This window comes from Talpa europaea, assembly GCF_964194135.1.
Source record: "Talpa europaea genome assembly, chromosome: 3".
Classification (NCBI taxonomy): domain Eukaryota; kingdom Metazoa; phylum Chordata; class Mammalia; order Eulipotyphla; family Talpidae; genus Talpa; species Talpa europaea.
Window position 1 is genome coordinate 90307102 of NC_140069.1, and position 19628 is coordinate 90326729.

General features: G+C 32.5%; 1 protein-coding gene across 5 annotated transcripts in view; it reads right to left on the reverse strand.

Moving 5' to 3' along the window:
- The window catches only part of DGKB (diacylglycerol kinase beta), a gene marked incomplete at both ends in the record, with an annotated part of 589868 nt that overhangs the window by 382360 nt on the left and 187880 nt on the right, over window positions 1–19628 (reverse strand). For all 5 annotated transcript variants that reach the window (XM_084230110.1, XM_084230108.1, XM_084230109.1 and 2 more), the window contains 2 exons: window positions 13663–13737; window positions 16571–16644. In XM_084230110.1, the coding sequence (XP_084086236.1) occupies window positions 13663–13737; window positions 16571–16644 (149 nt within the window). The remainder of the gene's footprint in view (window positions 1–13662; window positions 13738–16570; window positions 16645–19628) is intronic.

Sequence of the window (19628 nt, forward strand, 5' to 3'; positions counted from 1 at the left end):
GAACAAGAAGTTGAGATGGTAAGCAGCTTTACATTTTGTCAAATTAAAAATGTGAGTTTTATCAATTTTACATGTTGCTCATTTTTTGCAAGTCTACAATGACCTGGGAATTGTTTGTCCACATGCACCTTGACTTTGACATTTAACCTCTATCCATTCCTGCTGTGCTTAGTATAACACATTAATCATTGTACATATTTTCATAAACTGATTCAAATCACCTTAATAAAGAGTGGACACATGTTAAGAGGACTTAACTGTATTAGTAAAAAGCCAATAGAGCAGGATCAACTTCCAATGAAATAACAAGGTGGGGAAAATAAATGAAGTGTTGAAGAGAAAGAGGAACAGGGACTCAGAGCAGAATTTGAATATATCTCATGTAGGAGGAGTTATGCCTCATCACAGAGATAATAATAGATAATAAAGTTAACATGGGTATGAATATCAATGTGTTCATAAGAGTTAAAGTAATGAAAATAAGTTGAGATATCTCCTTCCTATCATGTCTGAGTAATAAATTAGGAGCAGGGGTGAATACTGATTTTATGGGACATGATGATTATAAAATTTAAAATGCTCTTTAAGAGAAAAATGCAGGGCCTCCCTGGTGGCACAATGGGTTAAGCACCGCACTGTGAAGCTATCCTTGGCCTCTGGAGCACAAGTTCAATCCCCGACTGGCCAAAGAGAATCAGCAGACCTCTCCTGACTTGCCCGATGCTCCCCTCAGCAGTGTACTTTGGTCAATCTGCCTATTCTGTTTCCCATTGTCTCTGGTGAATCCTCTCACCCCCTGCATCTCTGACCTGTACCCTAGCTCTTGTATGCATAAATAAATAAATCTTAAAAAATGCAAAAAATGTTATATATGTGGGTTTTATAAGTCAAATATAATATATATACATAATTATAAATATATATTTATTTAGAATTTAAAAATTACAGATTGTAAATTGAAGATAATTCACAAAAACTATGTAAGTATAGAATAAAATAAAGTTATTATTTAACTGCTTAATATATTGAAAATTATATTTGACTTATTTTCATACAACAATTCTGAACATTATTTTTATACAGAGAGAAGATGAGATCAAATTGTAGATTTTTATAGGCTGATTACCTCATAAATAAACCACCCTAAACTTACAAACATCTTGAGTTTCAGAGTTTTAAGTGGAAGAGCATGGTCTAATCTGGATAAGGGAACTATGATGAGAGGTGTGACATTAGCGAGTTAAGATTTAAAACCTTACTTTTATTTTTTCAAAAGGTTGCTTGGTGGCTATAGAATCAGTTGAACAGCTAAATAAGTTGTATATACAGACATAGTATTTTGAAGCAAATATTGATCTTTAGCATATCTGTGTTTATGGTTTCCGCATGGTCAGTGATATATCCAAAGCTCCCATCATCAATGCTATATATTAACAAATATTTTGTCCATTATGTACTCATGGACACTCTTCAAGAAGTTAACAAGCTAACAAGCTAACAATTAATATTCTTATTTTAATTAGTAGAATACTAAAATCTCTTTGAATGTGATTATGATTTATGTACACAGCACATTACAAGGAATCAATGCATACACTTTCATTTCTATTTTACAAGTAAGAACCATAATTTTGCCATGTTTGCTCTATTAAGGTTTGTATTCAAATTATCATGAAAGAAATAACTGAATCATGAGTGCTGAACTTTTTAACTGAGTTTATGATATTACTAATAAGATATGTTATCCCTTTATCCAAATGAACTTTAAAAAAAAAAAGAGTCTGTAAACTGCATGCATTCAAGTCATTATTTCAATAAACCGGTTTTTGATTTAAATCACTGTCATTTCTTTGCTACAAAAATGACACTAGTTGATCTTTTCAAAATTCTTCAATTTATGAAGCAAAATATTAAAGAGTTATTGCCTCAACTTTTTACTTTAGCATTCATACTCATTTCAACTCCTTGTTCTTATATGTGCTAGTTGAAGCAATAACATATAAGAACAAGGAGTTGAAATGAATATGAATGCTAAAGTAAAAGTTATTGATCTAAAGGAGAAATCATGTGTCAAAGGGTGATATGAAAAGGGATTTTCTACAATTCAAATGACTGTTTTCAGCAATTCTCTGAAGCTGCCCCCACTCACTCCCTAGTGTGTACTAACAGTTACAATAAAGCTTCTTTTCTAACTCACCTAAAAAAAAAGTGATGGGCCTCCCCGGTGGCGCAGCGGTTGAGCGCTGGGTTGCGAAACTGCGCGCGGCCTCTGCGGCGCCGGTTCGATCCCCGGCTGCTCCCCGGCCACCAGAGGAGGGTCCCACATGGCGCGCAGACCTCTCCTGCCGCCCGCTGCTCCCCTCAGCAGTGTACCTCGGTCCTTCTGCCTGCTCTGCTCCCCGCTCTGGCTCTGGTGAATTCTCTCACCCTCCCGTGCTTCTGACTGTACCCAGTGCATGTATAAACAAAACAAACAAACAAACCAGCAAACAAATAAATAAAGCATGCCTCTATAAAAAAAAAAAAAAAAAAAAAAAAAAAAAGTGATTGCCTTTGAGCAGAAACTATGCTACTAATTTTGAAGCCAATATTGAGACTTATTTAGCAATTTTGGGCTGTCATCGATTATAAGTGTTGATAAATATTTTGTATAAGCCATGTATTCAAGATCTCTTTTTAGGAAGTATAAATTGCAAAATTTTCATTTAATATACATTTTTTGAGTTAATTTTTTCTAAAAGCTTTAGTTGAAAAATAAAAAAGTGCTGCAAAACATTAATACTTATAAATGCAAAACTACACGTTTAATCTTTAAAAATCACTGAAAAGGAAAATCCAAACTACCATTAAATGTACTAGATAGGATTATACATCTCTTTTTCTTACATTTAAATCACATATATAATCTATGATATCCCACAATCTCCACTGACACTTTGCATCTCATGGGAGATGGGTGGCCACAGCATAATGGATGACACGCCAGGCCTATCAGTTGGCTAACAGAGTCTATCAGTGAATATTTAATTTTGTTTTTGAATTCACTACACACTGTACCTCAGAAGTTGTTATGGCCTTTATATGTGGGAAGAGTTGGAAAAGCAGTTGTTCTGCTAATGTTCCAGAGGCAATGATTACATGTTAAAATGTGAACTCTATACATTGGACAAATATGTGTCTTATATCCTAGTAGAGGATAACACATCAAAAGCTGGATGTACAACTTGAAGAGCTCCAGAAACCATCATCATCAGAGTTTATTATAATGTACCCACTTAAATGAAAAATATAGCAGGAATAAATTGTGGACTTAGTGAAAGAATTTAGTGGCTACCAGAGGGGAGGAGGGTGGGAGTGGGTGGAGAGGGAAGGAGGTAGAGGGATATTGGCAATGGTGGTTTGGTGGAGGGTGAGTTGAACAAGTGCACATAATGGAAGAGCAAAACTGCAACCAAAACAAAAATTTAAAATTTAAGAGTATATATATATGTGTATATATATGTGTGTGTGTGTGTATTTATACACACAAATGTGTGTGTGTGTGTCTGTGTGTGTGTGTAAGTAAAGATGTAAAGATACTGGGCAAATACTAAATTGGGCTAGATGTTAGAAAACTAAAAATAAACCAGAAGAGTCCTGCACAACTGAAATATCATCACAGTAATTGAAAAACCCCGCAGTAATTGAAAGACTCCTCAGGGCATCTGAATATGCTACTATGAGCTGCTCCAGCCAACTGGCCTTGCTAATATCCCCCATCATGTCAAATATTCTTCTATCATAATGCTTTCCTCTTGCTTCTCACTCTGCCTTAAAAGTTCTCCTATGAGACAACAAATGGCAGTTCCTTTATCTCCTTTTGTCTGTACTTCTTGAGTTCTTCCTTGCTTGGTCTATATTAAAAAGCAACCACACAGGGGCCTCCCTGGTGGTGTAAGTGGTTAAGACGCAACCTGTGAAGCAATCCGCAGCCTCTGCAGCACGAGTTCAATTCCCCAGCCAGCCAGGTAGCAACCCACATGGTGCAGACTTCTCCTGGCTCACCCACTGCTCCCCACAGCACTGTATTTCAGTCAATCTGCCTGTTCTGTTTCTCATTCTGTCTCTGGTGAATCCTCTCACCCTTTCCACACACACCTCTGGCCTGTACCCCCGTTCTTGTATGGATAAATAAATCTTTAAAAAAAAACCACAGAATACACTACCAGTGTGCATGCTGTTCATGTTTTCCTGTTGATATATGCATATTTTATTAGTTTAATGTGTTTTCTACACTAAAATATAAAATATATATAGTATATTTACTTTATTTTTTTAATAATAAATTTTATTTTTATATTCCCCATACAGTTGCAACCCCCCCCTTTCTGATCCCAATCCCTCCCCTCCCATCTCCCACCCCCCCAAAAGTGTATATTTACTTTATAATATAAGGACACAAAGTCTGTTGTTCAAAATTGATTGTTAACAGTTGTGTCTGGCATCTGGAAGTCAATGAATAAATATATGATAAATCAATTTATATTGTTATCATTGTTGTTAAGCTACCATCACTTTGTATTTAATTGTGGCATCATTATTTGGGTGTGAACTGCACTAGCCATTGTTATTTTTCTAATTAAATATAGAAGTGGTTACTACACCATCATTTTTAAAGGATTCTGAGCTAATCATATACTGTGAGTTTTCTCATTTCCACTCACTAGCAAGACACTGTCCTTTTACTGCCTTGCACTGATGGTTATGTTGTACCAGGTTGCTTGCTGGGACAGCTTAGATAATAGTAACTGGAGTATTTAAATAAAATAAATTATGTTATTTATGAAAAACTTCACTTTATAGAAAAAATAAGGAACAGGTTAATGGATATATGCAAATGAGTTGGTTATTTTAAACAGCCAACTCAGGAGAAAATGTGCATTTTTTTTAGTGTTCAGGGAATTTCAGTACATAATGACTTTAAACAATAATAAATGCATCTCTAATTGCTCTTTAGCCAACTACTATTCCTTTCTTCATGAAATGAATAGTAAAATCAGATTTTTCAATATCTTTAAAATCATACTCCATTGGTTGATATATATGGAAAATGACTAAAAGCTGCAATAGCCCAAGTGGAGGATTACCCCAAATGGAATTCTGCAAGGCAAGCAATTATATGACTTTGTTATTTGCAGCAGCATGTTATGGTTTCCTTACTTTTATTAACCTGGATATCTTTAATGTATAAATCAAATTTTAAACTCAATTGCTCTAATGATGAAGGCAGAGACAGAATTATGCTCACATATATAATGGAGGAGGAGGGTGCAAAATCATCTGCATCATATTTTATGACTAATCATAGAATTGAAATGAGTGCTTCATTTTTACATTAATAAAGTGATGATATTTTATCCTTGATACTTCCAGTAGAATCGGACTGAATTTTGATGAACATTTGCTTAGCCTTGAGGATTTTGTTCAGTGTTCTGACATTACAAGATTCATAACAAGAGACATATGTAATAGGTCACAAGTTCTAAATCCAGAGATATTTGATTAACTATAATATGGTAGAAACTTTGTTATAGGACATCTTAAATTAAGAAAATAATGAATTCTGTGGAATTTGTCATTTTTTTTCTAAGTTTCACGTCTATTTCAACAGGAGAATATATTATGAGGCTTCACTATGGAGATAAGTTTAACACTTAAAATATGTGAATCTGTAGGTTGACTGTAAAGTTTAATTTTTTAAGTTGTATATGTTTCCTATTTAGTTCAGGTAGATGAAACACCCATAAAGCATCTATCTTACACACAATTCATTATACCTTATTATGCTGATCAATCTGAAAAATAATCTATATAGCTTAAAATATTTAACTTTTATTTCAATTCAACAAATAATTATTTTTTACTTAAATATTTTAAAAATGATATTAGAATAAACCATCTGTACTTCCATGAAGCTTAAAATAGGGAACAAGCAATGTCACAAGTATACAGATAATTTGATATTAACTTTTCATAAGTCACATTAGCATAAGCAGTTGGTGTAACAGCTAGAGATGTGCATATTTATTTTAATGTTATGAAGGAAAAAAAAAATCCCTCATCATTCTATGAAGACCAGAGTTGTATATATTTCACACTTGATTTTTTCTAAATAATTTATACCTCCAAATAATTTACTCAGTTATATTACAATAAAATACACATCATCACACTTTTATGATATGGATTCTAGTTTTAAACATCTTCAAAAAGAATAATCAGGATCAGAGTGAGAGTTTATATAAGGTGATACAACGGAAGCAAATAAACACCAATTTCTATCTTGAAAACAACTGAAGATTAAAAGTGAAATTATCTGCTATTTACTGGATAATTTACAGTAGGGATAAGCATACTTTCATTATATCAGGAAATGCTTCTACTTTATTAACAGAGTCAGAGAAGGAAATATATAAATATAGGATGAGAACCGAGATGCATACAAAAAGATTAAAGTATCTGATATGGTAAAGAGGAAAAATGGGGGGGGATGGAATTAAAAGAATGAAAAACTGCAGTCTCGAGGTGGCTGATTTTATATATATATATATATATATATATATATATAGTGGCATTGGAAGAGCAATCAACCAGAAAGAGATGAAATTAAGTCACAATTATTAGATTAGTAGAGAGACCTTACTATGGAACTATTTACAAAACAATATATTGAAAAGGAACTCTCCCAATAGATCCATGATCAGTGACAAGACAGCTAGGTACAAGGATGGAAGGAATTATAACAAGTGTACAAGTCAGCCATGGGATTAAGGGAAGCATTACAGCACAACCAGGCCAGAGTCCCCTTTCAGAGCAGCTATCTGTGGCATTTACCTCCAGGATAATAGAGGAACAAAATGCAGGTCTGCCCCTGGAATCAGAGCATGGATATCAGAGAGGACCAAGGCAATTCCAAAGTGATCATGAGGTAACAAGAAATTCAACAAAACGTCATCCAAATTTGTATCTTAAAAACACGAGACATTAACACATTGGCTAAATTTTGAAGAGTTGCAGTAAATAAAACAGTCTGTCATAAGAAACAAAAACCAGATTAATGAAGCAAAGAAAGGGTACACTCCTCTGATATATATCATTTCATCATAAATGAAGTAGGTCAAAGCCATGGTGAAACCATGAACTAATGAGCAAATTTTGTTGGGACAACTAGATTTCAGTTTGGAGGAAAAATGTTCTACCCTTTACACTAATATGTCACTGCATCTTTAAGAAAAACACAATCTTTAGAGACTAATGACAACAATTTTAAACAAAATGTAAAAGTAATAAGAGACGATACACAGGACACTTCCATAATCTTGACTTGAGGAAAGGTTTTCTCAAACATATGTATTCAAGAAATCATTCAACATAAAATTAGCAGATGGAAATTTTAAATGTTTAAAAGATAAAGTAAAAAGATAATACATAAACTGAAAGCAGAGAGAACAAACTAGAAGAAAACATTTGCAAAATATATAAAATGATTTTAATATTAATGCAATGGGATCTTAAAAAAGAACATAAAAAAGGCGAGCTAATCAAAACAACACTGGACAAATATAAGAACATGTGCTTTACATAAGAAATACAAAAAAGTTTATTACACATAAGAAAAAAATGCTTGTTTGAAGCATCTGTTGTTTTGGCCTTATTTGATTGTGGGGAAATATAATGTTGAATATAATTTTGTAAGGTTTATCAAACAAGCAAACCAACTGTGTTCACCAAACAATGGGGTAGGCATATTGCCACACTAGGACAATGAAAATGTTCTTCTTTGGAATTTGAATCTAAATTTTGATTTTCAGAAAGAGATAAAAATGAGTTGTTAATTCATTTGTGGTAACTTGCAAAAATGGTAGTGTAAAGCACTAATGATTGGTAAAGGACTAATGATTAGTGTAAAGGACTATGAATTTACAGGGATTATGGCAAATTTAATTGAGAAGTTACTCCAAATGTAGCATATTAGTATGTCTGTAACACATATTACAGGCCAAATCAAAGATTCTCAATGACGCCTGCACATAATCAACTGAAGAGGTTTTATGAGATTCAAATGCCTAGATCCACCCTCAAATATTCTGAATATGGCTACATCTTCCACTCCTCCTTCAGCCTATACCAATCCCCTTTTAAGAATATATCTATCCTCATTTTTTAAGGAATACTGATTTACCAATACCCCTCCATGATATATACAAAGTACCTCAAAAGACTTCAGTACAAATACATGATGGGGAATTTGAGGATAGGAAAAGATAGCATTTGATGAGTGGGCATTATTTCAGATAATAAAATTGCTATCTACCTTTTCTGAAAAGAGAGCGAGAGATCAAGAGTTTAAGAAACACCTATTCAATAGTACTAGCAATAACAGGTTTCGCACTAGGAAATGGAAAGCACAGGACAGAAATTTAGTGATGGAAAGACAATTACTGTAAGTAAATTTCTTGGAATGGGCCCATAGTTGGGGCTATATGTGTCCCAAAGGAATGCCAGTCAGCATTTTTTAAGTTACTCCCAGTGAGTATTCAAAAAGCTCACGTTTACATTGGAAGGGGTGGAGGTTATGGAATAAACATTAATTTATCTTCAACAAGAAGGCTAGTTACTGACTCTGGAATACTCAATTGTCATCAAAGGAACCAATTAGTGAATTCCAATATGTTACTATTCCTCAAGGGAACCTAAGCCAGTGACTTAGGGGTAGCCTAAATTTACTGGGCCCATTCTATAATGCAAATGCAGCCATTTTCCTCACTGTACTAGACAGTCGTTTAGCAATTGAATTTACTTTTCCTTCCCATTATGCCTTTCAATGGTCATAGCAATTGACTTACTGAATACCTTTTACACTATCAGAGTGTCTCAAATATGGCTTTCTTCTTCCAAGGAAATCATTTCACAGAGAAGGAAGAAAAACAGCGGGTTGATGACCGCTTAGACTTAAAGGGCTTCTTATATATTTTATCAAGGAGAAGGAAACAGTCAATAGAGCATTGGAACTGTTTACTGAAAACTCAGTCACTGATTCAGTGCAAGCACTTAGACGATGTACTGGCAAAAAGCTGTAGCCCATGCCCTGAGTTATATGGTTATGTGACATAGCTTCACACAATTCACAAAACATGGTCTGGAAACACTGTGGTGGTTAATTTTTGTGTCAATTTGACTGGCCACAGGGCACTCAAATAGTTAGATCTCTACTCAGGGCATTATTCTGTTGTTTTTTTCTCTGTTTTTTTTTTTTTTTTTTGCAAGAGATTGGCAGTCAAATGGGTAGACTGTGTAAAGCTGACTGTCCTATATAATGGAAGCGGGCCTTATAAAATTGTTTGAGGGACTGAATAAAACAAAAGGCTGACCTTGTCCCAAGAAAGAATTCCCCAATCTAATATCCTTCACAGTGAAATACTGGCTGTTTCTGGTATACGTAATTTGTCAATCTTTGCAAACAGGAACAAAACCCACAGATTTTGAATTTGTCAGCCTACATAACATGTGAGTCAATTTGTTAAAATAAATATTTCTCCATATATTCTACTGGTTTCGTTTATCTGAGTAATATATCTATTTTTAAATAGTTTGCTTCCCATTCTCTCAATTTTAAAATCTTATGATTTAGATGTTTCAACACCAAGGACATAGGAATACTACTATATAAGATGATAAAGTTTTCATTGAATTAGAGGTTAAAATTGACACATGGATATTTTGATGCTCTTCATAGCAGTAGATAAATAGATGATGATATCTTGTTATTTGGTGTAACTGATTATGATTTCCAAGGAGAAACAGATTTGCCACTATATAATGGGAATAGGGAGAAAAACCAGGATTTCTACTCTTATCAGTTTATTCAGGTTACATATGGTAATAAAAGCCCAAAACCCTAGTGGCATGCCTTTATAGAAGCATGTATTACTCATTCTATGGGTGTCATAGATGGGTAATTGTGGTGAGAGTTAGGGTATGGAATGGGCTCTCTCTGCCTGCCTTCACTCAATGATCCAATTTAAAAAAAAATCAATATCTAGAATATTGCTCGTCACCTCGGAAAAGGAAAAGAAACTGAAAAATCTACTTGCCACCAACAATTTATTATGAAAGAAAGCCACATGACCACTCTCAATACATAGGGTGAAAAGAACTGAAATACAAAATAAGTCCCTAGGATAAGACCTTAAAATATTTGATAAACACCATCAATAATGTCATGTGCCACAGCATCTATTAGTATCAGCCAAATCAAACAATGCCACCAAAGTCTCATATCTATCAGGTAAAGATACTTGAATCATTGCACTGGCAAACATTTCCAAGCAGCCAACATACAGGGAAAATAAATATTTTACATCTCAGCTACAACATTTAACCAGTTGCTAAAGCGAAATAATAAACATTACATATATTTTACTTTTTATATTATTAAAAATATTGTTCAATCAAATCCATATTATAGCTAGATTTAAAATTTCCTTCTTGTCTTTCTGTATATTGAGACCAAATGGATGAAAAATGAAAAATCAGTTACCTCCAGAGATATGTTTAAAGAGGACTTGAGAATGGATATATGACACTAGGTTGTCTACATTTTAGGAGGTTATGTGTTTTTGGAAATGTGTTTAATACTAGCAATATGTTGACTGGTATATTTATTTTCCAACTTATATGTTCAGCAAAGGAGAGAGATTCACCCAATGGTTAAACTACAATGAAAACCTACTGTTGATTTCCATCATGAATTCATCTTTGATCCACAGGTTGGTTATAGCATCCCCACTGGCCTCAAGGAAACAAACAATTGGCATATATACTTGACAGCACTGTCCGTCAAGATTGCCTTTCCCAAAGGAGCCAAGGTTGTCCCACAAGAAACAAGATAGATCAACAAATATGTTTCTCCCTTTTATGCACCCTAAGCAGAGAAATAAGAACAGAAAAGTAACAGGAATCAATTCCTTCCAGGAGTAACTCCCACAGGACTTTACCCTTTTATTTCTGATACTCCATTTCATCAACTCCCATTTCCTATATTTTCTGAAATATGGTTCTTCATTTTCCCATTAATTCTATAAGCGATTCATAATTTTCTAGTAAACGTTATTTTGGTTCATAAGTTAGAGTATATTTCTGTTGCTTATAGAAAGGTCAATCTAATTATGCTATATTCAACTTTATAATGAATATAGCATGCAAACAAAAATGACAAAGGATGTGTTTTCCCCTGGCATGTTGGTCAAAAATAGAAGCTTTTTTAACTTTTTAAATTTAAGAACACCAATATAAAGGAGGTTATGGGGAATAAGCATTATATAGTGTTGCTGAGACTCTAAATCAATATAAACTGCTTGTTTAGCAATTTGGCATAACCAGAGATTAAAATTGAAAATATTCTCAAGTAATTCTACTAATATCAAACCTATTGTATGAAAATATTTGAAGGGTTTTTCACATAAAAATGTTAATTTTGCATATTCACTAATAATTTAAAACTGTGAGCAATCTAAATGTTCATAAAGAATGGAATAGCTAACAAAACTATGGAATATTGTGCAGTTCTTAAAAATAATGGAACTGGTTAGTATCTCAAAGATATATCCACATATATTCTTGAATAAAAACATCAAGTTGCACAATAATAAAATAGTTATATTCCAAGTTATGGAAAAATATATCTCTATAATAATATATATGAATACATTATATACATACATTAATCTTTAGGTATATAGATGAAGATCTGGAAGGTTACATACAAATAATTGGCAGTGATAATCCCTGAGAACTGGTAATACTTGAAGTAGGATGTTTAATTTATTCTCTAAATAGTATCGATTGGAACATGGATTTGTATAAGTATATACATTTTTTTTTAGTATATTAAAACAGAAGAGAGGACAAGGGGCTGCCTAAAATGGGTAAAGTGAAATATGTAATATATATTCAAAGTTGAGTAGAAAATAATGAAATGATAAAAAAGGGCTAAAATCATTATTCCGGTTACTTATTTAGAACTACAAAACAGTCATTTTATTTATTAGTTAATGTTAGTATAAAAAAATTAGTGGCAAATAACATTAAGGGCATATTATATAGAAAACAGGCTTTTATATGCTACATATTCATCACCTGTTTATCTTCACAACTATCCTATAAGGAACCTACTATTTGTCCCACTTTACAGAAAAGACAATAAAGACAGAGGTTATGAGACTTGTAATTAATAGAGCAGATGTTATTCCATTCAACAATGAAATACAGACAAATCCCAGATTTACTTGGTCTGAGTGCAGCTACAGAGGTCATGGAAGAGATTAACTTTTGTGAATGCTCAATTTCTGAAACCTGCTGTACATCAAAGACCAACTTTTTTGAAGTTCAGAGAATATTGAAGAACAAGAAAAGAACCATCTGTATTAATGTCAAGACTTTAATTTTGCTTGTCTTCATCTACATTGGGACTTTCTGCATGTGGCTCACCTAGCCAATGATCTGATCAAGATTTTATACATTGTGACATGTGGAGCTTGAAAAGGCAGTGTTGAGAGCTAAATCCCTACCATAAGCCTGCCTCCTACAGCAAGGAGGTTCCATAGATCACTGTTCAGCATTTGAAAACTGGCCCTAGACAGAAGGTAGCAGAAGTAGAAGACTCTGATGAATATAAATGTGGAGATCTATTCTAATTGCTTTTCACTTGTTTTTCAATAAATTTACATTTGTTTAATATAAGACACATGCTATGAATCTTATTAAACTTAATGTCAACAATTTTAATAACCTATAACACTTATTTTAGTCATGATTTTTTTAAAAAAAGGTTTGTATAAGTTTTATAGAGCTTTTCTCCACTTCATCTGGTTTAATGTTTATTCTCATATAAATAGTGACAAAAGGTTAGGAGAAGAAAATGACATTAATTAGTTAACCAGGACAAATTAACGATGATTTATTTTAGTGCATACTTGTGACATGTGTTGAAATCACACAAAATTATATGAAACATGTAAAAATTCAATAAAACTATATAAAAGTATGTGTTACTACTTCTTAAATATTAAAAATAGAATATCTTGCACGGATGCATTGGTAAAGGAAACTCTATGGGGACTACACCTGAGGGGGTGGGGGGAAGCAAATATTGTTTAAAAATGAACAATGATGTAAAAAATAAAATATATATATAAAAAATAAAAAATAAAATATCTTATACAACATTCATATTCATCAGAACTTTAAGTAAATGATTTAAATGATTTCAATACTTTGTTAGCTAGCTTTTCTTTTGCTTTGCAGTAGATATGTGTTCCATATTTTACAAGCAAAGGAAAGGAAAATAATACTTCTTTAGATGTATAAGCACCCCAGTGTATGTTGTTATTATTAGTATTAATACTAGTATTAGCATTGCTTCACAATATTTACAATGGAAGAACTGTTTGAAGAGACCATTTAGAAAAATGTCTGGACTAGTTTAACTTACGTAGCTGATAATCTATACTTTTATACCTATCTGATCCCTATGTTCAAATAAAACTATTTCTATGTTAGGCTGCTTATTTAATCCATTAGTAAAGAATGAGTTAATGATAATAATATTATCCTTCAACTTACCCTGGCATTGGTCCACTTCCAGCAAGACTGTACACCTGACGAGGATTTAGTAGATACTGGAATTTTCTGTAAATGCTATAAAGATGAAAATACGGGAAAAAGTATTTAGTGCTACCTCAAATTTTAAAATAAACATCATCCATTAATAGTACTATAATTATCTGCTTGTAATTAAACATATTCAAAAAATTGTACATTAACAATATTAGTAGTAGCTCAATAGAAACTAGTTACTCGCTAATAATTTAAAACTGTGAGCTAATAATTTAAAACTGAAAAAAATAGAGGCTTAAAAAACAAATCCTAGAAATCTTACTCTAAAGTTGAGGTGTTCGTAGAGGAAGTGGGAGTAAAGAGCAAAAGGAAGAGGGAAAGCAATGGACTATGGTGGAGAATTAGGGCTCATTTTTCCAGAAAGAAATTATTTTCATATAACAAATGCAACAGGTGCAATTCTATATACACATATATTCTAAATAGTTGAAATTTACAGATAAAATATGTAATGGAATACAGTTTTTCAAATTAGTTATTATTCTATATATTTTACAAAAATATTCATGTTATATTTACTGATAAGTCTGGGTGTATTTGTAAATTCACTATATAGCTGCTTATATCTCTCCACTCTCAAATCTGCAATAACCCTTACATTCTAGATCATGATTAATTATATTACTTTATGTCTGAAGAAGGTTCTTAGAGAGTCATTCTCAAGAGCGCCCTTTCCCTGGCACCTAAACCCAATTAGTGGGCAGTCCTATAGCTTCTGAGTAACATTCATCAGAGCTGGCTACTCCACCTCACGACTTCAGTGTTCTCTCAGCCGTTCTAGAAAATTCTTATCTATCCAGTTCTTTATACTGCTTTTTAAGTACAATCATACTTTTTCCATGATGAAAAGTTCCCACTAACATCATGCTGTTTATAATATATTTTATTATATCTAAACTAGTTTATCTTTTATCTTTCTTCTTATTCAACTTCAACTTTAATTTCAGTAAATTTCTCCTGGTTTCCAGAAAGATACCACATCCTTTTACAAATTATTTTTCTCCTTTCACCTGTAAACATCTACTTAGAACCAACTCAAAAATGACCTCTTTGAAGACTGGTCTTCAGAGATAGTCACTTCTTTCTCTGAATGCCCATAGCAGCTTTATTTTAAATATCACTAGCATTTATCACATTGTGTTGCATTATATCTGCTTCTCTGCATGCCTCCTGTGTAACCATGTCTTATTTTCTTATTCTCAGTTCCTAGAAGAGTTTGGTTTCACTCAGGTATTGCTCTCTATCTATATGAATGATGCAGGAACACATTCATACCCATTGGTTGGTTTGGGGAAACTCTGAACACACAATTATGTGAACTTTTGCTATTTATCTAATACATGAAAGTTAAAACCTCAAAATATTTTGAAATTAAAACTCTGAATAAAATTCCACTGTTGTCGAAAGATGACTCTTAAGCATTCAGGGAAACTTATGTTTGCATTCATAATAGATTTCATTTAAAAACATATTTATATATTTTTTGAATTTGAGTGGTCCCTCTCAGTGTACAAATGACAAAACATAAGTTTTGGGAATACTGAAAATATTCTCTACTCCCATAGTTTCAATTAGCTATGAAATTGTATCTATCTACATTTTTTTAATTTAAAGAAAATTATTTTTATATACTAGGAGAAAAGCAGATATTCAATTAAGATTAATTCTTCATGATTAATGCATTTCATTTGAGAGAAATGCTTATTCTTTTTAAAAAAACTTTTCTTTCAAAACCTCATTTTTCTCTAATTTCCACCATGAATTTAAATCTTATCTAATTCTTTGTGAATAAGAAATCAATATTTCAAGATTCTATAATGTAGACACATGACAGACTGTGAGTAGAAAAGGAGAAATAACTTCAGTATTACTATTTAAACACTATTTGATATCTCTAAAAGTGAGGTAACTATTCTGTTTGATAAAGAATTATAAATATTTAAATTTATTAAATCATTAGTTATTTAAAATAATTTCTATTATGCTTAGTAAAGTAAAAACAGATGGATAAAAAACTTTTTAAGCAGATGTAATATTTTGTTTATTAGAAATAAAAATCTACTCATTTCATTGAAATGAAGATTGAATGTTAAAAAGGCAAGAAAAGAAATTGACAAAATTCCATCACTCATGTAATATTTCAATTTCATCATTCTGTGGACCACAGAGAAAATTTCTGTTTATTATCATAATGTTTACATGAATGTTTTTATCTGTTTGCTACTTTTTTGGTCGGGATTATTGAGGAATTCTAGGAATTATTAACACAGAACATCTGAACTTTGGTATGTGATTTTATTTTTAGAAGAACATAAGATTTCTATTTCCAATTTTTACTATTAGGTATAATCATCAATTTATTATAAAATTAAAACTTTGAGTTATCCTCCAGCATACTGAGACACCTGCAAATGCAGTTTATTATTTTTCAGATTAAATACACTGTGCTAGTCCAGAAAATATAGCATCATATTCTCCAAAATGCACATACAGAAAATCATAATATATTTTGTCTAGAAACTGGATATGAATTCTATCGCTCAGTACTGGGTCATAATTTACCTGAAGTTACCTGGTTGACCATTTAGAGAACCAATTTTCATTCAACAGTATTTATGAAGCCATGATATCTGCAAAAATCTTTGTTAAAAACTAGGGGTTAGGGAGGATAGAGAGAATTCAAATACCTGAGTCATGAAAATAAAAATATTTACAAAAGATCATTATTATATTAAATTTTCAACTAAGAGACCATATCAGTTTTATGTACATATAATTCTAGCATGAAAAATATTGTCTTTAATGTTTTATATGTAATTTTAATAAATATATATAATAAATAGAAAAAACATACCGTTCTCCTTGCTTCCCACCACTTTTGGGATTCACAAAAACTAAAAGTGGGTGAGTACCAGGAACAGGAGTGATCTAGAAGAAAATTTAGATATATGGACAAATTATTCACATTATAGATGAAGAGGGCCTAGTTATTTCTATGTCATGAAATGACAGTAAGTGATTTGAAGACTATGGCTTTTCCTATAATCTGGAGGGTAGGCAGGAAGGTAGGCAGGTAGACAGATAAGTAATTCCATTAAACCCTATGGCTTATTTTTTAAATACCAGTATAAAATTAATTAAATATCTTCTCTTAATAGATCTAAATTGTGTAATTGTGGATCAACCTAATATTGATGTGTACAAGCACATCCAAAATGGAATTGTGCACTTTGTATGTATGTATACAGTCATTCCACAAAGAAGTTGAATCTAGCTCGATATAGGGCAGAGGGGAAGGAAGGCCACTGTGTAGAGGGAACAATATTTGAACAGCTACATGAGATGAAATCAAAGGGCACAGTTAGTTAGGCAGTGAGTGAAAACAGAATAAATCAGAATTGAGTGAGGAAAAAAAGATTTGAAGCAAAGAACCAAATTATAGAGTTCTATTTTTATAGTCAACCCCTACTTTAAAGTTTTGTGGCTTATGTGGAATCCATCTTCACAACATCTTGTAAACAAGAATCTCAGTAAGTTGGTGAGACCCCTTTTGGGCTAAGAATCTCAGTTCCTGTCCTAATGGATTTTATGTTCTAGTGAAGAAACATAATAAACAAAGAAACCAAACATATTTATTAAAAGTAGTGATACGTGAAATGTAAAGAAACGAATGTAGGTGAAGGGTAAAGCTGTTTTTGATAGGAATATTCAGGAGAATGCTAATACTTTACCTGACTTCAGTGCTACAAGGTAAACTCCTTAAGACTTAAGACTTTGAGGGAAATATGTTAGAACATTTTCACTTAAACTGTTTAAACAAAGAGGAAGGACATGATATAGTGAAATGGTGGCTTTTAATTATTTAATTAAATGTTTTAGAATACTTTCTAGGGGAGAAATAATAGCAGTCAGGGACATCTTGATTCCTCTTTCAAAAAGTACATTAATTTAAAATTTCCCAACTTAATATTTTGAGGGCTCTATTGATTGCTTATTAACATTTTTTTTTCTCAAAATTTGTTGAGATGGGAGTTACATTGGTGTGTATTTAATGGGAATACTTTTAGGAGTTTATCTTGTAGCACTGAAGTCAGGTAAAATGTAAGATTTCTGAACTACCCTATCAAAAACAGCTTTATCCTTCACCTACTTTGTTTCTCTACATTGCACCTCAATTTTCAATGTACTTTTTTAGCCATAGCAAAAGAACTCTGGGCAGGGAGCAATTTTGAAGGTCTGCCCTCACCCATTACACCTGCATCTTGGAAGTGGCTATTATTGTTGCAGATAGATAGATGGATTGATTGATTGATAGACAATTTCTTTGTAAAGTGTTTTAAGTTGTGACTTTTGGTGTTTCATCATGTAAGGGTACAAAGAAATAATCTGAATTTAAAAAATATGTCTATGTTTTGTTTGATGAGCTATTACTGGAAGTTGCTATGGACTAAACTATGGCTCCCCTAATCCATATGTTGAAGCCATAACCCCCAATGGGATGGTAATTGGAGATAGGGCCTTTGGAAGACAATTATGGTTAATGAGGTCATGAGGATGGGAGCATTATGATGGGATTAGTGGCCTTGATGACAAGAGAGCTCTCCATTGCTCTCTCCACACTACACACACACACCACACACACACCACACATAGTACACACACACACAGCCCTGCAAGCACAGAGAGAGATGGTAATCACCTACGGGCCCACAGAAGAGGGCTCAGAATGTAACTTACCTTGAGAATACTGTGGTCTTTACTTTCCAGCTCTAGAACTGTGAGAAATAAGTACCTGTTGTTTAAGCCATCCAATCCACAGTATTTTCTTATAGTGGTTTGAGCTGACTAATATAGAAGTGCCCTATGGAAACTCAAGAGATGGTCTTTAAAAAAGGAAGATTTTCTGGTCATCTTTTTCTGAAACCAGCATAGAATTTGAGATTATAAGGACCAACAATGATTTTTGATCATGAGATGACCTTAAAGATGTCACAGATGGAGGAAAGGAAAGATAGCAGCAACCCTGATGAAAATGGGAAGTTGTTCTTATTAACCCTACTTCTGGACTTCATTTACATAAGAGAAAAAGGTATGGCAGTCTTATCTACACCACTGTTATGTTTTGTTAGTTACATGCTGCAGAACCTAATTACAACTGATATGAAAGACAAGGTATAGGGGCAAAAATTGGATACATATGGAATCAGGCACAGAAGTTCTGTTTTTCAGCAGACATATCAATATTTCTAGGCTTTGAGTAAACAACAAACATTTCATATCAAAATCATGACTTGTCCTTATATTTTATTTTATTTTACACTGTGCTCTTTCATTATTGTATATGGACACAATCATTTTCAGTAAATCTTTTGAATACTTAATTGAAATAAGGAACATATAATTATTAGATGTGATATTTCAATTAATTAATTTAATATACTTTATTCTATACCCTGTTTCCTAAAGAACACTAAATAAGGAAAGAAATTCTAGAATTTAGAACTAAATCTAGAGAAGCTATTTTTACATTATAGTGCAAATTGTATATACTTACAGGTATTTAAATAGACTAAAGCAATGTAGTCTTCGAAACAGTATATCTAATTTTGGTGAATAAAATTTGTGAAAATAAAATAATATCACACATTTTCAGTGATATTTTAGTTTTATACTTTCAAACAAATTTACATAAAAGAGGTATGAACCATACAATTTTTTTCCTAGTCTTATAAGAGAAAGTTGTCAAAGTAATGCTCTGTCACTCTCATTTACTTTAGGATTGCTACACTCAACCACATTCTCTTACATAAAGCAAGACAGAAGTCAAAATCAGGACATTAACATGATTGTGGATTAGCTATTACTTTTGTTTTTCCACTTATTTCATTTTTTTAATTGAGATAGCATGGGTT